This window comes from Cyanistes caeruleus, chromosome 4 (assembly GCF_971803275.1).
Source record: "Cyanistes caeruleus chromosome 4, bCyaCae1.hap1.1, whole genome shotgun sequence".
Lineage (NCBI taxonomy): Eukaryota > Metazoa > Chordata > Aves > Passeriformes > Paridae > Cyanistes > Cyanistes caeruleus.
Genome location: NC_141704.1, coordinates 1752399 through 1772289, shown reverse-complemented (window position 1 = coordinate 1772289; position 19891 = coordinate 1752399). Strand labels below are relative to the sequence as shown.

Below are 19891 nucleotides of genomic sequence, written 5' to 3'. Positions count from 1 at the left end.
GCTGGGTTTTCCCGGGATATTGGGAGTGCTGGGATTTCCCAGGATTCTTGAATGCTGGGATTTCCTGGGATATTGGGAATCCTGGGATTACCTGGGATATTGGGAATGCTGGGATTTTTTGGGATATTGGGATTGCTGGGATTTCCTGGGGTTCTGGAATGTTGGGATTTCCCAGGATATTGGGAATGTTTTGTTTCCCCAGGATATTGGGAATGCTGTGATTTCCCAGGATTCTGGGATGCCGGGATTTCCTGGGATGTTGGGAAAAACCTTCCCCTTTGGGCAGCAATTCCTGGAAGGGATTTAATTACTTTATTAATAAATTAATAATCTCCATTATTATCATTAATCTGAATAATGATCATTAATTCCAGCCGGCTCCACTGGCAGATTTCAATCATTAATTCCAAAATTAATTCATTAATCAATTTATTTCCGTTATTTAATTCCATTTAAATTTATTTATTTATTAATTTATTTATTATTTACTATTTATTTTTTATTATTATTATTACTTATTAATTTAATTATTTATTAATTAAACTTAATTTCAAAAGTAACTCATTAATTAATTTATTTCCGTTATTTAATTCCATTTCAATTTATTTATTTCAACCATTAATTCAGAAATTGATTAATTTCAATTAATTTCCATTATTTAGTTCTATTACAATCCATTTGTTTCAATCATTAACTCCAAAATTAAATCATTAATCAATTTAATTCTGTTAATTCCATTTCAATCCATTTATTTCAATCATTAATTTCAAATTAATTCATTAATCAATTTATTTCTGTTATTTAATTCCATTTCAATCTATTAATTTCAACCATTAATTCAGAAATTAATTAATTTAAATTTATTTCTATTATTTAATTCCATTTCAATCCATTAATTTCAACCATTACTTCCAAAATTAATTAATTTAATTTCAAAGTTAACCTATTTAATCAATTAATTTCCATTATTTCCATTTCAATGAAAATTAATTATTTTCAGTCATTAATTCCATAATTAATTCATTTAATCAATTTATTTCTGTTAATTCCATTTTAATCCATTTATTTCAACCATTAATTCAAAAATAATTAATTTAAATTTATTCCCCTTAATTAATTCTATTTCAAGCCACAAATTTCAATCATTAATTCTAAAATTAATTAATTAATCAATTTATTTCCATTATTTCCATTTCAATCAATTCATTTCAATCATTAAGTCCATAATTAATTCATTTAATCAATTTATTTCTTTTTTTAATTTCGTTTCAATCCATTTATTTCAATCGTTAATTCCCAAATGAATTCATTTAATTCCCAAATTAATTAATTTAATCAATTTATTTCTATAATTTAATTCCATTTTAATCCATTTATTCCAACACTTAATTCAGAAATTAATTTATTTCAATTTATTTCCATTATTTAATTCCATTTCAATCTGTTTATTTCAATAATTAACTCAAAAATTAATTCATAAATCACTTTATTTCCATTATTTCCATTTCAATCCATTTATTTCAATCATTAATTCCAAAATTAATTTATCAACTTGCTTTTTTTTTAATTCCATTTCCATCCACTTATTTCGACCATTAATTCAAAAAATTTCAATTTATTCCCATTATTTAATTGTATGTCAAGCCATTCAATCATTAATTCCAAAATTAATCCATTTAATTCCAAAATTAATTAATTTAATCAATTTACTTCTTTTTTTTTAATTCCATTTCAATCCATTTATTTCAATCATTAATTCCAAAATTAATTAGCTTAATTTCAAAATTAACCCATTTAATCAATTTATTTCCATTATTTCCATTTCAATCAATTAATTTCAATGATTAATTCCAAAATTAATTAATTAATCAATTTATTTCCATTATTTCTATTTCAGTCAATTAATTTCAGACATTAATTCCAAAATTAACCCATTTAATCAATTTATTTCTGTTAATTCCATTTCAATCCATTTATTTCAATCGTTAATTCCAAAATTAATCCATTTAATTCCAAAATAAATTAATTTAATCAATTTATTTCCATTATTTAATTCCATTTCCATCCCTTTATCCCATCCCTTCATCCCAGCGGCTCCAGGATCAGATTTCTGGGATTTGAAGGAATTTTTGTGGGATTTGGGTCGGGAATTTGGGATTTTCCTCTCTCTCTGTTCCAGGCGATCCTGAAATTCCTGCGGGAGCGCGGAGCGCTGCTGCTGCTGCCGGCCCGGGGGCTGCCGCGGGAGCGCGGTGAGCCCCGCCTGCCCCTAGTCCCGGCTTTAGGCCTGGCTTTAGTCCTGCCCTTAATCCTGCTCTTAGTCCTGCCCCTAGGCCCAGCTTTAGGCCTGCCCCTAGGCCCGGCTTTAGGCCTGCACCATGTCCTGCCCCTAGACCTGCCCCTGGGCTTGCCCTTAGGCTTGACTTTAGTCCTGCCCTTAGGCCTGGCTTTAGGCCTGGCTTGGGGGCTTCAGAAACCCAAACCCAGCCTGGGGTCTTTAAACTGATCTTGGGGCCTTAAACCCAGCCTGGCTCCTTAAACCCAACCTGAGCCCTTAAACCCAGCCTGGCTCCTTAAACCCAACCTGAGCCCTTAAACCCAGCCTGGCTCCTTAAACCCAGCTTGGCTCCTTAAACCCAGGCTGGGTTCTTCAGCCAAACCTGAATTCCTGAACCTAAACCTGCATTCTGAACCCAGACCTGGATCCCTGATCCCAATTCCCGGATCCCATCGTGGATCCCATCCCTGATCCCATTGTGGATCCCATCCCTGACACACTCCTGAATCCCATCCCAGATCCCAATTCCCAGATCCCATCCCTGACCCCTGTCCCACTCCTGGATCCCATCCCCATGTGGATTCCAGTTGGATCCCCGATCCCGGTTGGATCCCTGATCCCATTTGGATCCCAGTTGGATCCCAGTTGGATCCCTGATCCCAGTGCTCTCCCACAGCTGCTCTGGCCGAGGATCCCGGCGGCCTCGTGGCGCTGTTCCTGTTCCCGGCTCCGCGCGGCCTCCCAGGTACGGACACACGGACACATGGACACACACAGACACACACGGACACACGGATGCACACACGGACACACACACGGACACACACACGGACACACACACGGACACACACACACACGGACACACACGGACACACACACGGACAAACACACACACACACACACGGACGCACACACAGACACGAACACACACACGGACACACAGACGCACACACGGACAAACACACACACACACAGACACACACACAGACACGGATACACACACGGACACACAGACGCACACACGGACACACGGACACACACACGGACACACACACGGACACACACACAGACACACACACGGACACACAGACACAGAAAATCCCCGGGATTGGATCCTGGGGGTGCAGAGTGAGGATCCCTGCAGGAAAAACTGGATGGGATCGGGAATTTGGGAATGGAGCCGGGGCTTGGTGGGAAAGGAATTTCATGGCAGTTTGGGATGTTGGGTGGGATCCATTTAATTCAATTTATTTTAATTCAATTTATTTTATTTTATTTTAATTAAATTGAAATCTTGTTTTAATTTAATTCGATTCAATTTAATTTAGCTTAAAATATAATTCCACTCAATTTAATTAACTTTAATCAATTTAATTTATTTTAACTTAAAATCTAATTCAATTTAAAATTTAATGTAATTCAATTTAAAATTTAATTTAATTCAAAATTTGTTTTAATATAAAATTTGTTTTAATTTATTTTAATTTAATTTATTTTAATTTAATTCCATTTAATTCAATTTATTTTAATTTAATTAAATTCAATTTAATTTAAAATATGATTTAATTAAAATTTAATTCAATCTAATTAATTTAAATTTAAAATTTAATTCAACTTAATTCAATTTTATTTAATTTAATTCAATTTTTTCTTAATTTAAAATTTAATTTAATTCAATTCCATGTTTTCCTTGCCCTCACCAGGGCAGCGATTTTGGGAATTCCATCCCATCCTTTCCTCCCTGGATGGAAATGAGTTTTTATTTCCCTTTCCCAGTTGAAAAGCGGGATCTGACGGATCCGACAGATCCAGAGGATCCGAAGGATCCGAAGGAAGGCGGCGCCAGGAGCGACTTCTCCCTAAAAATCTCCTCCGTCCTCCCCGGCCTCCGCTACGCCCTGCGGAAAGCGGCCGATGATTCCTCCAGAATTCCATCCCGGAACGGCTCCTGGATCCAGGAGCACCTCCAGGAATATTCCAAACTCCAGGAAAATTCCAACCTCCAGGAATATTCCAAACTCCAGGAAAATTCCAACTTCCAGGAAAATTCCAAACTCCAGGAAAGTTCCCAGCCCGTTCCCGATCCTTCCTCCCCCTCCTCGTCCCGGGATGAAGGCGCTGCCTCTTCCCAGAAACTCCCGGAGCGTTCCCTGGCCCAGCTGCGCCGGTACCTCTCCGATCCCGACGGATACGCCCTGGGAATAGCGGCGGCCTTGGAATGTCTGAGCGGGAATTCAGGATCCGACTCCGGGAATCCCTCGACGCCTCCAGATGGATTCTCCAAGAGTTTCACCTCTCCCACCAAACCCTGGGGCAGGGAGAACAGGAGGAAATCCAGCCGGATCCTCAGGAAGACGCGGATTCCTGGGAAAAACGATGGCGGGAGCGAGGAGGAGGCTGAGAAAAAATCCAGCGCTTCCTCTTTTCCCAAAAAATCGGGATCGGGGCGGAATTCCGGGCAGCCCATGCTGAAATTGGCCAACCTGAAGCTGCCCCACGGCAGGAAAAGAGGTGAGAGCCGGAAAAATGGGATCGGCTCCTTCCCACTGCTCCGGATGTTTGGGATGGGCTGGGAAAGGTCTGGGAGATCCAAGGAAATGTCGGGAATTATCCCAGGGAAAATGGTTGGGAATTGGGGTTGTTCGTCCTTTCGAGGTTGGATGTTCCTGGTTAAAGTGGGATGTTGCGAAGGGATCTGGATCCCGAAAGAAATCCCAGGAAAATCCTGAAAGAATTCCAAAAAAATTCCCCCCAAATCCCCCAAAAATCCTGAAAAAATTCCAAATAAAATCCCCCCAAAATAAAAAAAAATTTAAAAAAAATCATAAAAAAATCCCCCAAAAAAATCACAAAAAAAATTTCCAAAATTTAAAAAAAATCACCAAAAAAATAATAATAAAAAAATAATACAAAAATCCCCCAAAAATCCTGAAAAAATCCCACAAAAATCCCACAAAAATCCTGAAAAAATTAAAAAAAAATCCCCCAAAAATCGTGGAAAAATTAAAAAAAAAATCCCCCTAAAATAAAAAAAATAAAAAAAACCCCCACAAAAATCCTCCAAAAATCCTGAAAAAGTTCCAAAAAAAAAATACCCCCAAAATCCCCCCAAAATCATGAAAAAAATCCCCAAAAATCCAAAAAAATAATAATAAAAAAATCCCCCAAAAATCCTGAAAAAATTCCAAAAAAATCCCCTTAAAATCCCCCCAAAATAAAAAAAAAAATCTCCCAAAAATAAAAAAAAATCCCCTAAAAATCAAAAAAAATCAACAAAAAAATCTCCCAAAAATCCCAAAAAAATCCCCCAAAATAAAAAAAAAATCACCAAGAAAATCCACCCAAAAAAACCCCACAAAAAATTCTGAAAAAATCCCGAAAATTCCCAAAATAATCCCCAAAAAATCATGAAAAAAATCATGAAAAAGTCTTTGAAAACAAAAAAAAAAATCCCCAAAAAATAAAAAAAAATTCCCCCCAAAATCCTGAAACAAATCACAAAAAATCCCCCAAAATCCTAAAATAATTCCCAAAAAATCCCCAAAACATCCTCAAAAAAAATCCCGAAAAAATCTCTCCCAAAAAATGCCCCAAAAATGTTGAAAAGTCCCCCAAAAATACCAAAAAACCCGAAAAAATCCCAGAAAAAAATGCTGAAAAAACCCCCAAAAAACCTGGGAAAATAAAATCACAAAAAATCCAAAAAACTCCCCAAAATCCCGCCTTTCCCTCCATCCATCCCGCTTCCCAATTCATTTGGAATCCCGGGAATTCCCAAATCCAATTCCCGCTTTTCCCCGGGCAGGCGCGGAGGTGCTGGTGGCCGAAATCGTCCACAAGGACGGAGACTCCGCTCCCGACGCTCCCAGCCTGGAATCCAAGAGGCCAAAAACTCTGGAAAAAATCCCGGAGACAAAGAAGATTCCGGAGGGCGGCGCCAAGGCGGGGAAAAGCAAAACGCAGAAAAACCCGGAAAAATCCGCGTCGAAAACTCCGGAGAAACGGCGGGAAGAGAACGGTGAGAGAGATTTTTCCTGTTGGGAAAGAAATTCCTGTGGAATTCCCATCGGGATTTGTGGTTCCGGTGAAATCCCTGGATGGGAAAATGGAAGAATTCCCGGAGAATTGGAATTGGATCCGTGATTTATTGATCATGAATTAATTGAGCCTTAAATTCCAAAAAAAAAAAATTTCTGAATTCCCAGAAAAAAACCCAGAATTCCAAAAAAAGTCATAAAATTCCCAAAAGAATTCCCAAAAAATGCCCCAAAAGATTTACCAAAAAAGTCACAGAATTCCCCCCAAAAAGTTCCTAAATTCCCAAAAAAAGTCATAAAATTCCCAAAAGAATTCCCAAAAAAAAGCCCCAGAATTCCAAAAAAAAGTCACAAAAGTCTCCCCAAAAAAGTCCCAGAATTCCCAAAAAATGTCATAAAATTCCCAAAAGAATTCCCAAAAAAAATTCCCCAGAAGAATTCCCAAAAGAAGTCCCAGAATTCCCAAAAAAAGCAACTTGGGCTGTAAGAATCCCCCATTTTTCCCATTTAAAATCCCATTTTTTCCCTCTTCCCGATGGATTTTCCCCCTCTTTAATCTCCTTTTTTCCCTCCTTTTCCTTCCTCAGGCCGGGCGGATCCTCCCTCGAGCGAATCCCAATCCTCCGGAGCCGCCATCCCGGGAAATTCCCTTTATCCCTCCGCCATTCCCGACTTTTCCCTTCCCGATTCCCAGTGCGAATCCCATGCCCTGAACCTGCTGGCCGAGCTGGCCCTGAGCTCCTGCATTCCTGCTTTTCTTCCCGAGGATTCCGGGAATTCCCGGCTCGCCCCGTTCCCGATTTCCGACCACAAATACCACAGGGCGGAAAAACAGAGCAGAAAATCCTCCCCGAGCCGGAACCTTCCGGAAAAATCCCATCCCGACATCCCGGCCTCTCCTCCCGCCGAGAAAACCTCGGGAATTTCGAGCGGGAATCCTGAAGAATCCCGGGAAGAATCCCAAAGCTCCGAGCTGGACACGCGCTCCATCATCTCAGCCGAGCATTCCTACGCCTCCCCCATGCCGGACGATCCCAAAAAAACCGGGAATTCCAAAGGGAATTCCCATCCCGACCTCATCGCTCCTTCCAAGAGCGGCTCCAGGAATTCCTCGGCGGCTCCTTTGGTGGGGAAGGTGCTGCCGTTCCGGCACCAGCGGAGCGGAGCCTCGGAGCTTCCCGGTTTTCCCGGGAAAAAGGAGGATTTTTCCAAGAGGCACACGGTGAAGGTGAGCGGGAATTCCCTGCGGATCACGTGCCGCTGGGAGGAGGAATATCTGTTCCACCTGGACAGCCGCTACACCAACGATGCCCTGGAAAAAACCGTCGTCCGAGCCCTGCATGGGTAAGGTGGCCTCGGAACGCTCCGGGAATGGGATGGGATGGGAATGGGAATGTTCCGGGAGTGGGAATGTGCTGGGAATGGTTTTAGGGGTGAGATGGGTTTGGGAATGGGATGGTTTTGGCAATGGTTTCAGGAATGGGATGGGTTTGGGAGTGGGATAGGTTCGGGAATGGGATGGGTTTGGAATGGTTTTGGGAATGGGTTTGGGTTTGGGAATGGGTTTGGGTTTGGGAATGGGATGTTTTCAGGAATCGTTTCAGGAATGGGATGAGTTTTAGGAATGGTTTTGGGAATTGTTCTGGGAATGGGGTGGGTTTGGGAACGGGATGGTTTTGGGATGATTTCAGGAATGGGATGAGTTCGGGAATGGGATGGTTTTGGGAATGGTTTTGGGAATGGGATGGGTTTGGGAATGGTTTCAGGAATGGGATGTGTTTGGGAACTGGATCATTTCAGGAATGGTTTTGGGAATGGTTTCAGGGATGGGATGGGTTTGGGGATGGTTTTGGTAACGGGATGGGTTTGGGAATGGGATGGTTTTGCAATGGTTTTGGGAATTGAATGGTTTTGGGAATGGGATGGGTTTGGGAATGGAATGGTTTTGGGAATGGTTTTAGGGGTGGGATGATTTCAGGAATAGGAATGTTTTGGGAATGGGATGGTTTTGGGAATGGTTTCAGGGATGGTTTTGGGAATGGGATGGGTTTGGGAATGAAATGGGTTGGGGAATGGTTTAGGGATGGGATGGTTTGGGGATGGTTTCGGGAATGGGATGGGTTCAGGAATGGTTTTGGGAATGGGATGGTTTTGGGATGGTTTTGGGAATGGGATGATTCCAGGAATGGGATTATCCGTGCTCTGATCCCGTTGTTTTCCTGGAGAAAAAAAACCTGGAAAGCAACAAAAACCAAACTTGGTGTGGGGTTTTCTTTTTTCCTTGGAAAAACGGGAGTATTTGGGGGGAGGGGTGGGTGTGGTCCGGCCTCGTGGGGTGTATCCAGAAATCCATCCCAGAGGAAAAAGTGGGAATTCTGCCCCTCTCAGGTGAGAGCCAACCTGCAGAGCTGGGCGGGATTTTGGGAATTCCCAGAGCAGCTGTGGCTGCCCCTGGATCCCGGGAATGGCCAAGGAAGGGTTAGAGAAGCCTGGGATGGTGGGATTGGAATGGGATGGGATTGAAGGTCCCTGGATCCCATCCCAAAGCATTCCGGGATTCTGGGATTTGGGAGGCTCCGAATCCATGCCGAGGGATTTTTCTGGGAAATGGGGATGGGAAAGAGAGGGAAAGGGAAGGGAGAGCCTTGGTGGCTTCCTGAGATTGCAAGGGAAGGCCCTGGGTCCATCAATTCCTTGGAGAGGAGATGGATCCAATGTCAGGCTCTGGAGGCAGGCTGGGAGAGCTGGGAATGTTCTCCTGGAGAAGGGAAGGATCCAGGGAGAGCTTCCAGCACATTCCAGGGCCTGGAGGGGCTCCGGGAGAGCTGGAATTTGGGAAAGGCCTGGAGGGGCAGGACACAGGGAATGGCTCCAGATTGGAAAAGGGGAGATTGGGGTGGGATTTGGGATTTGGGAAGGAATTCCTGGCTGGAATGGAATTCCCAGAGCCCCTGGAATCCCTGGATCATGGCAGGGGCGGCCCTGGCTGGGCTCTGAGGTCCTTCCCAACCGAAGCATTCCACGATTCCGCGATTCCCGTGGCTCTGCAGCACCTGAAGCCGTGACCCCGATCCCTCCTTCGGAGCCGGCATCTCCTCCTTTTCCATTTATTCCCAAAAAAACAGCCGGAATCTGCAGAGAACCACCCCGGGGCTGAACCCTGTGGGAACCCTGGGCTGAATTCCCAGGGGCGAATCCCAACCGTGCCGAATTTCCGGGATCCAGACGGAGGAGGAGGAGGATGACGAAGACGCCTCAGCCTCTCTTCCTTTCCCTTCCCAGGCCCTGGAGTCCCGAAATTCCCGACGACGTGGAAGGGATGAAGCTGATCCTGCACATGTGGGTGGCTCTGTTCTACAGGAAACCCAGCAAGCTCCTGAGCAGCTCCAGGAAAGTGGTGGAGCACAGCAATCCCAGGAAATTCGTCTCCATCAGCAGCTCCGGCCGTTTCCCGGAGCTCAGCGACGACAGCCAGGATTGCTTCGGCTTCGAGACGCGGCCGGCGGATTCCGGCTCCGATCCCGACCAGATTCCCAGCAGCTCCCTGGATCCTGGAATCCCTTCCCAGCCGGAGAGGAGCTCGGCAGATTCCCAGACGGACGCGGACGGAGCGGTCGGAGCCGTGGACAGCACGGTGTCCTCATCCTCGGGGGACCTGCCCCGTGGGGGGGAGGAGGAGGAGGAGGAGCCTTCCTCCACCAGCTGTGCCGAGGGCCTTTCCCTCCAGGAGAATTCCAGGAAAAACCTGGATATGGCAGACAGGGAGCTGGAGGCCGTTTCCGGGGAGAGCGCGCGCGACGTCTCCGGCGTCAGCGAGGTGAGGCCGGCCGGGGGCTCCTGGGAATGGGAATTTTATCCTAAAGGGGCAGGATTTTCCTCTTGCAGATGAAGAAGAAAAATCCCCCCAAAAATCCCCCCAAAAATAAAAAAAAATCCCAAAAGAATAAAAAGAAATTCCCAAAAAAAGTCTGAAAAAATCCAAAAAAAAGTCTGAAAAAATAAAAATAAAAAATCCCCAAAAATCCCTCTTAAAAGGACAGGGTTTTACTTCTAAAGGAGCAGGATTTTCCTCTTGGAAAAGAGGGAAACATCCCCCCCCCAAAAAAAAACCCCCAAAAATCCCAAAAACTTCCCAAACAAAATCCTGAAAAAATCCAAAAAAAATCCCTCTTAAAAGGACAGGATTTTCCTCCTATAGGAACAGGATTTTCCTCTTGGAAAAGAGCAGGAATTTTCTCCTAAAGGAGCAGGATTTTCCCTTTAGAGAAATAGGATTTTCTTCTTAAAAGAGCAGGATTTTTCTCCTAAAAGAACAGAGTTTTTCTCTTAAAAGAGCAGGATTTTTTTTGTAAACAAGCAGGAATTTTCCCCTTGGAGGAGCAGGATTTGCTCTGCACCAAGGAAACAAATATTCCAGTGGTTCCTTTTTCTGTGAGGATTTACCTCTGGATTGTGTTCCAGGAGGAGCCGCTCATGGACGCCCTCAGCCCTTCCCAGGATCTCCGCTCTCCCAGCAAATCCCGGGATGCTCCGAGCCCGGAAAACCCCGGGATCCAAACCCCGAATTCCAGCACATGGACAACCCCCCACTCACCTCAGGAAAACCGGGAGGAGCAGGAAATCCAGCGGGAAGGAGAAGGCGGCTCAGGGAGCGGCCCCGGCCCTCCCGAGGATGAAGAAGGAACAGGAGACTCCAGAGATTCCCTGGAAGTTGAGGATGATCCGCAGCCTCCCTGTGATTCCGTGCCTTTGGAAGCGAATCCTGGAAGTGCCGAGCCTGGGGGAGCCGCTGAGGAATCCCAGGAGCCTTCGGAGCACTCGGAAAAAGAGGAGAGGGAGGTGGAGGAGAAGGAGGAGCTGGAGGATGAGAGCCCCTTCCTGGGCCCTGTGGGTTTGGTGCTGTCCGAGAGCAGTGATGCCGAGATGGAATGCGAGAGGAATCCAGGGAATTCAGCGGCTCCGGGGGAGTTGGACCTTCCTGAAGAGGATCCCGTGCCCAGCCCCACCTCCCCAGCATCGCCCTGTCCCGACGGGGCCGGGAACGACCCCGGAGCGTTCCCTGAGGAGACGGAGCCCAATCGGGACGAGCTCCCGGATCCCTGGGACTCTCCAGAGGATCCGGGTTCGGATTGGGATGGGTTGGGATTGGGCAGCCCGGGCGGGCCAGGGTCACCCCCCGGGACCAGCCCTGCCCGCGGGGCTCGGCCCGACAGCGGCTCCGAGAGCCCCGGAGCTGCTGCGGACGCGCTCGGGAACGGCTCCCGGTGGAAAAACCGGGATTCTCCCTCTGGAGAAAGGTGGGAGCACGCCGGGAGCGCGGAGTCGCCCCGCGGGCAGGGAATGGCCCTGTCCCCTGACTCCAGCTCCATCTGCCTGACCTCTCCCGACGGATCCGTGGATCCCTGGGCCGCTCCGGAGGATCCGCTGGGAGGGAGCGACCACTTCCCGAGGCTCTGCGGGGACGGCGCCGATCCCGACCTGGATTCCCGGGATGCCGAGGAGTGCAGCGGGAGCGGGAGCCCCGCTGCGGGCGGTGCGGAGGAGCTGGAAGATCCCACGGGATCCGGGCACGGCCGGGAGTCCCCCTTGGACTACCCGGACGTGGAGGACGAGTGCCGGGCTGGGCACGGGGAGGACGCGTTCCTTGGGACGGAGAATTCCCCCGGGAATGACAGCAGGAGCGCGGAGATTGAGCCAGAGATCCCTCTGCACCATCAGCACCTGGAATGGGAGCCTTCCTCCTCCTCCTCCCTGGGGGTCTCGGCCATAAAGGAGCTCCCCAGGCAGCAGCGGAGCTTCCCGAGCCCCTCCGGAGACACCGCTCCCGTTTCTCCCGCTGCCGGAGGCTCCGGTGCCGGCGCTGCCGCGGCGCCCGGCCGGCGCCAGTCGGTGCTGTGCCGCCTCTGGAAGCCGTGCCGGGATGGAGGAGCCGTGCAGGTCAGCGTGGCCGCCTGGAGCCCGGATGGATCCTTGGATCCCGGCCGCTCCCGGGAGCCCGAGAATTCCCCAGATCCGCGTTCCCCTGCCCAGCCGGGATCGGCGCCTCTGTCTCCTCCGTGGGATGAGGCCACGGAGCCGGGATCGCCGTTCCCTGAGGATCTCCCTGGGACGTTCCCTCGCTCTCCGGACAGCGCCCGGTGCTCTGGGAGCTGCGGCAGCCCCGGGAGCCGGGATGGGGAGCAGCCCTTCCCGCCCCAGGATCCCGAAGGAGACGGAATTCCCAGTCCCGCGCCTTTCCCAGCCTGGGAATGTCCCCAGCCCGAGCCCTGGGACTCGTGCGAGCACAACCCCGAGGGATCCCCGGTGTTCCCCGATCCCGACTGTGCCGAGGCGGGAGAGGGAGAAATTCCCGCTTCTCCCATCCCGGCGTCGCCGTGGGACGAGCACGGGGACGTTCCCGGGGAAAACCTGGAATTCAGTGAGGCCGAGGATTTTTCGGATGGGCTCCCGAGGGAAGAGCAGCTCCCGAGCCAAGACGCTGACGAGGGCTCGGCCTTCAGAGATCCATCGGAAAATTCCTTCGGTGACTCAGACCGGGAATATTGGGAGCGGAATTCTCACTCCCCGATTCCCAGCAGGAATTCCTGCACCGTGCAATCCACGGATGCTGCAGGATCCAGGACTACCCAGGACAGCTCCCCCGGGAGCCCCAGGCACACGGAGCAGCACCGGGGCATCCCCTGGGATTCCAGGATGGCGCTGGCCGGGCAGTGCCGGGAGAGGACGGGAAAATTCCAACATCCCGAAAGGTGCGGCCGCCGTTCCCAGGAATCCCACCTGGCGCGGTCCCTGCTGGGCACCTGGAGGGGCTCCGAGGGGATCACGCAGAGCACGCTGGACATGGAATGTCTCCGTTTCCATTATAAGCTAAAGGAAATCCTAAGGAACGTCAAACATCCCTTCTCTACCTCCAAAAGCATTTTCCCGGCGGTATTCCCGGCCGGCAGCGGCTCCGTCCCGCCCTCCCCGCGCAGCCGGAGCCCCTTGCGGGTGACGATCCCGCTGCCGGCCGGGCTCCGCTGCCGGAGCCGCGGATCCCCGAGCCGGGATTCCCGGGAATGCCGGAAGGCCGCCCCGCGCCTGGGGAAGCTGCGGTACGAGCGCGTCCCGTCGGAGCCGCACGGAGACGTCGCCGGGATCCTGGAGGAGTATTCCCAATTCCAGAGGGTGCTGCTGAACGGGGCCCGGGCCGATCCCCCAGAGCGGGAAGAGGCCGGGAAGGGCCGGATGGGGATGGGGGAGCTTGGGGGGACGGTGGCGGAGCTGGACGGGGCCCTGCGCTGGCACCTGCGGCGTGTGGCCGCCCGCGGAGAGCCCGGAATGTTCTTCCTGCTGGAGACCGGCAAGGAGCCCTTCTTCAGCAGGGTGGAGGTAGAGCTGCTCCTGCCGAGGGACGGGATCCGGGGGGTGGGATCCATGGGATGGGATCTGGGGGGTGGGATCTGTGGGGTGAGATGGGAGGGGGTGGGATCCGTGGGATGGGATTTGTGCGACGGAATCCATGGGATGGGATCTGGGGGATGGGATCCAGGGAATGGGATCCATGGGATGGGATCTGTGGGGTGGGATCCGGGGGGGTGGGATCTGGGGGATGGAATCTGTGGGGTGGGATCTATAAGATGGGATGGGATCAGATGGATGGGATCTGTGGGATGGGACGGGAATGGATTGGGATTGGTCGGGATGGATCAGGATGGGTCGGGATGGATTGAGATGGGTCAGGAATGGATCAGATGGATTGGGATGGATCAGGATGGATCAGGGTAGATCGAGATGGATGAGGAATGGATTGGAATGGATTAGGACTGGTCGGGATGGATCAGGAATGAATTGGAATGGATCAGGATTGGTCGGGATGGATCAGGATGGATCAGGAATGGATCAGGATACCTTGAGATGGATCAGGAATGGATCAGGACTGGATCGGGATGGATCAGGATTGGTCGGGATGGGCGGCTCCAGGGGAGAGCTGAGGGTGGCAGGACCAGGGGCTCGGGAAAGCTGACAGGGATGGTTCGGGAGCCAGGAGCCACCTCGGCTCCCAGCACCAGGAATTGGGATCTCAGGCACTGAGGATGGACAGGAACCTTGGGATTGAGTCACCGGAGAATCATGGAATGGTTTGGGTGGGAAGGACCTTAAGGATCATCCAACCCCAAGGGCAGGGACACCTCCCCCTGTCCCACTCCCAGGGATCCACAGCTCCTCTGGGAATTCCATCCCAGCCAGGAATTCCTCCCCAAGAAGATCCCACCTAAAACTTCTCCAGCTGGAGAATCCCAGCCAGCCGAGGCCACTGCTGTTCCTAGCTGCCACTTCCAGGTGGCTTTGAGACCCCTCCTGGGCTGGGCCCTCCCTTTCCGTTATTCCCAGGAAATCTTTTCCCATCCCAGCTCCCGCTCTGTGTTCCAGGCCGTGCTGAAGGCCGAGGGTTTGGTGCGGGTGGAGCCGCGGGAGCTCGGCGAGACCCAGCGCCGCCGCCGGCTGCTGGTGGTGGTCAGGAACGAGGACATCTCCTCCCATATCCACAGCGTGAGCCCCACACCCTCCTCTCCTTCCTCCCTTCCATCCCATCCCATCCCAAAAAAAATGGGAGCAATCCAGCTCAAAGAATTCCCTTGGGAATGACGATTCCGGGGAATGCTTCACCCCTGTGACGCCTCCGGGGTTTGGGAAGGTCGGGGCGTGCGGGGCGTGGGCCGGGCTCCCCGGATTTGGGGGATTTTTGGGATTTGGGGGATTCAGGAACTATTCCCAACTCTGTGGGCAGGTGCTGTGCTGGGCTCCCCAGATTTGGGGGATTTTTGGGATTTGGAAGATTTTTGGGATTCAGGAGCTATTCTCAACGCTGTGGGCAGGTGCCATGTGTGGGGTGTGTGTTGGGCTGGGCTCCCTGGATTTGGGGGAATTTTGGGATTTGGGGGATTTTTGGGATTCAGGAGCTGTTCCCAATGCTCTGGGCAGGTGCCGTGCCTGCTGGAGCTGAAGCGCTGTCCCCACGTGGTTTTCGCCGGCGTGGACGATCCCGAGGATGTGGCGGCCGACACATTCCAGGAGCTTTTCCAGGCCGGAGGATTCGTGGTGTCGGACGAGGAGCTGCTGGAAAGGGTGACCCTGGGTGAGCCTCGCTGGCACATTCCCAAACCCTGCCTCTGTTTCCAATGGGGAATTCCTGCCCTCTTGGTGTTTGGATCCCAAATTTTGGGTGCCCAGCTCAGGGATCCCAGAACATCCCGGGATGTTTGTTCAGCTTGGAGAGTCACGGAATGGTTGAGGTTGGAAAAGGCCTTAAGGATTGTCCAATTCCATGGACATTCCAGGGATCCAGGAGCAGCCACAGCTCCTCTGGGAATCCCAGGAATTCCCTCCCGGTATCCAGTGGAAAAAGGAGAACTTTGGCTCCTCGGTGGGAAGGGACAGGGAAAAGGGAGCCAGCTCTTCCAGGAGAGGCCCAGGGGGCGACAGGGACGAGCTGCACTCGGGAATGAGGGAAAAAATCCAGGATCCCGGTTCCCCATCCCGTGCAGTTGGAGTCTCCATCCTTGGAGAGACTCAGAGCTCCCCTGGGCAAAGGCCTGGGGGTGCTCAGGTGGCCCCGCTGGGAGCAGGGAGCCCCCAGGGCCCCCTTCCCGTTATCCCTGCCCTGTGTCCCCTTCCTGTGTCGCCTTCCCATTATCCCTGTTCCTGTGTCCCCCTATCCCACTTTTCCCGCTCCTGTGTCCCCTTCCTGTGTCCCTTTCCCACTTTTCCTGCTCTGTTCCCACTTTTCCCTGCCCCTGTATCCGTTTCCCACCTCTGCCTGCTCTGTTCCCACTTTTCCCTGCTCCTGTGTCCCCCTTCCCATTATCCCTGATCCTCTGTATCCCACTTTTCCCTGCTCCTGTCTCTTTCCTGTGTCCCCGTATCCCACTTTTCCTGCCCCTGTATTCCACTCTTCCTGCCCCTGTATTCCACTCTTCCTGCCCCCGTATCCTGTTTTTCCTGCCCCTGTATCCCACTTTTCCTGCCCCTGTATCCCGTTTTTCCTGCTCCTGTATCCCACTTTTCCTGCTCCGGCGTTCCAGGCCAGCTGCAGCAGGTGGTGAAGGTGCTGGAGCAGCTCAACAGGAGCGGGAGCTGGAAGTGGCTCCTGCACCACGGGGAGAGCAGGAGGCTCCGAGGAGACCTCAGGTAACGGCTCCGCCCGGGATCGCGGGATTTTCGGGATGGAGCAGCGGGATTTGGGAACTGGAGAGCGTCAGGTGGCCTGGAACGTTGTCCTGGATGAGCTCCTGGATGAGCTCCTGGGGAGGCAGAGATTTCCCCGGAGGAGCTGCACATTCTCAAAGCTCCGGCGGCAAATTCCCAGAGCTCGGGGAGCCTTCCTGGGGCTCTTCCTCCCATCACATCCAGGATTTGGGAATTTGGGAAGCCCTGAGCTGGAATTCCCACCCCAGTTCCCAGCAGGAATGGCTGCTCCGGCCTGGGATAAAGATACTTGGAAAGGAAAAGCTGGGAAAAGGAAGGGATTCATTCCCCATTTCCCATCACAGGCCGTTCTCAGGAAAGCCAAAATCCATCGGCACCGTCTCTCCCAACCTCCCCCCCCCCACCTCCTCCTCCTCCTCCCGGTTTCCCGTCCTGGGCACCATTCCGGGCTCTGGAATATCCCTCGGGATCGAGGCGCTGCCTGTCCCGCCCTCGGCTTTTCCAAACGCTGCCAAAGCAGCAGCCAAACATCCCTGAGCTACCCAAAAAATCCCAAATCCCAAAACCCCACAGATCCCAAAACCCCACAGATCCCAGCACCAATCCCAAATCCCACAGATCTCAGCACCAATCCCAAACCTCACAGATCCTGGCACCAATCCCAAACCCCCACAGATCCCAAAACCCCACAGATTCCAGAATCCCACAGCTCTTGGCACCAATCCCAAACTCCCACAGATCCCAAAACCCCACAGATCCCGAAACCCCACAGATCCCAGAACCTCACAGATCCTGGCACCAATCCCAAATCCCACAAATCCCAGCACCAATCCCAAACCCAGCCCCGAGATGAAAATGAACCACCAAGGACCCCTCAGCCACACCGAGCCGAGGGGGAATTTTTCCCTTTTGCTCCTCACAAATCCCCTCGAGCAGCCGATCCCACCATTCCCGCTCCTTCCAGAGCCGGAGGCTGGTCCCGATCCCTCCCGTGCCGGTGTCTCCGCAGGGCCGACGCCGACGGCCGCAGGAAGCAGCTGCTGCTGCGTTGGTGCCGCGGCGCGGAGCTGCTGGAGCCGCTGCCCTTCCACGGCTGCGACGCGGCGCCGGCTCCGGAATCGCGGCGCGTCCAGTGCCTGCTGGAGCTGCAGGTGCGGCACATCCGCGCCAGGTTCGCCGTCTATCTCACAGGTAAAGGCGATTCCCGGGATTTCCCGGTCTGGAAATGCCTGGGAAATCGGAGGAGAGATAAAACAATCCCAGTTTTCCGGCCGTTCCCGCGGGAATTGCGGTGCGCCAGCGAGGGGTTTTTGGAGGTTGCCGAATTCCAGCGGTTTTTGGAGCCTCGTGGGTGCAGAGCAGCCGTGGTGGGATTTAGGGATAATTCCCAGGGGGTTGGGAACGGCCTCGTTTGGATTAATGGAGCTGCTGCTCCTCCTTCCCTCGCAGAAAATCCCGGCGGCAGCAGCAGGGAAATCCTGGAAAGCAAAGGAATTCTGGTGGCTGACGTCAACACCTTCCTGGGGACGGTGCAGGAAGTGGCTGCTCCCTTCAGAAGGAGCTACTGGTAAGGGGGAAAAAGTTGGGATTGATCCCGAAGAGTTGGGAGCAGCTCTGGGAGCTGGGATCCCACATGGAGCAGGGGATTGCGGGATCTGCCGGCGCCCGGGGCCGGCTCCCGCAGCCGGAGCCAGGAGAGCCGCGCTCAGCGCTGCTGGAAAATGGGAAAAACTCCAGGCCTGACCCAGGGGAGGCCCTGGGGAAACTCCTGGGAGGTTCCAGGGGAGGCTCTGGGGAGGTTCCAGGCAGGGAGGTCCTGGGGGAGCCCTGGAAGAGGCTCTGGAGAGGCCCCAAGGGAGGCTCCAGGGGAGGCTCTGGAGAGGCACCAGGGGAGGTTCCAGGGGAGCCCTGGAAAGGTCCCAGGGGAGGCCCCAGGGGAGGTTCTGGAGAGGCTCCAGGGGAGGCTCTGGGGGAGCTCTGGAGACACCCCAGGGGAGGTTCCAGGGGAGGTCCTGGAAAGGTCCCAGGGGAGGTTCCAGAGGAGGCCCCAGGGGAGGCTGCACCGCCCGCAGGGATCCGGGTGCTGACCGGCGCCGCGTCTGTTCCAGGTGACGGAGCAGAACCACGGACACGGCTCCTCCCCAGGCCCTGGGGCACCGGTTTGGTGCCCAGTCCTGTGGGGACATCCACAGCCATCCCAGTGGATCCCAGACACCCATCCAGGGGATTCTCACACCCATCCCAGTGGATGCCAACCACCAGTGGATCCCCACCCCCATCCCGGTGGATCCCCACACCCATCCCAGTGGATCCCCATCCCGGTGGATCCCAGCCGCTGCTGGGGGATCTGTTTTGGCTCTGTACATAAATGTTATTTAAAGGCGGGGAGCACAAACCCTCTGGGATCTGTTCCCCGCCATTCGCTCTCCACGGAAAAGGTTCTGACGGTACCCGGAAATCACCGCAGACCTTTCAGGCCTTCGGTGCCGTTGAGATTCACCTCAAGTCGATTTTCCCAAAGTTTCCTGATGGTTGGGAAGGAGAAGAAATCCATTTTCCACGTGGCTGCTGCCGTTCAGGCCCACACTACACTCCAGCTCCCTTGGTTCCAGTTCCTGCCCGCAGAATCCTCGGAAGGAGCGGGAAGCCGGGATGGGGGAACGAGAGTTGTTCCTTACGGGGAAACGCCACATCCGAGCCCCAGTCCTGACCTGGCTCCACGGGCCAGGGGCCTCCTTGGAGTTTTGTTCCGAAATCCCAGAGTGCGAGGCCGTTCTGTACAGGATGACTTTGTAAAGAGTTTGATTAATAAAACCTCAAAAAAAAATGGGATTTTCCCCCAGCTCTGCTTTCTGGAGAGGGGATCCCGCTCGGCATCCGGCCTTTTCCGACAGGGAGGGCTGGGGGTTTTCCAGCTGGGATGGAGGTTGGGAATCGGCAAGGAGCGAGCAAATGATGGATGTCATCGTCCCATGGATGCCACCATCCCATGGATGCCAACGTCCCATGGATGCCATCGTCCCATCATCCCATGGATGCCATCGTGCCATGGATGCCATCATTCCCATGGATGCCATCGTCCCAAGGACACCACCATCCCATGGATGCCGTCATCCCATGGATGTTGTTGTCCCATGGATGTTGTTGTCCCATGGATGCCATCGTGCCATGGATGCCATCGTCCCATGGATGCCATCGTGCCATCGTCCCATGGACGCCATCGTCCCATCATCCCATGGATGCCATCATCCCATGGATGCCATTGTCCCATGGATGCCATCGTCCCATGCATGCCATCCCATGGACACCATCATTCCATGGACACCATCATCCCATGGATGCCATCATCCCATGGACACCGTCATTCCATGGACACCATCATCCCATG

At 51.9% G+C, this 19891-nt stretch overlaps 1 protein-coding gene across 1 annotated transcript in view; it reads left to right on the top strand.

The window, feature by feature from the left end:
- Positions 1-18074, top strand: part of TASOR2 (transcription activation suppressor family member 2) — a 36085-nt gene extending 18011 nt beyond the window's left edge. Inside the window, exons 12-23 of the mRNA XM_086886326.1 lie at positions 2180-2252; positions 2955-3023; positions 4055-4789; positions 6084-6296; positions 6903-7659; positions 9598-10132; positions 10777-13686; positions 14728-14847; positions 15280-15433; positions 16380-16485; positions 17513-17694; positions 17953-18074. Of these exons, the coding sequence (XP_086742452.1) occupies positions 2180-2252; positions 2955-3023; positions 4055-4789; positions 6084-6296; positions 6903-7659; positions 9598-10132; positions 10777-13686; positions 14728-14847; positions 15280-15433; positions 16380-16485; positions 17513-17694; positions 17953-18074 (5976 nt within the window). The remainder of the gene's footprint in view (positions 1-2179; positions 2253-2954; positions 3024-4054; positions 4790-6083; positions 6297-6902; positions 7660-9597; positions 10133-10776; positions 13687-14727; positions 14848-15279; positions 15434-16379; positions 16486-17512; positions 17695-17952) is intronic.
- Positions 18075-19891: the final 1817 nt, after the last annotated feature.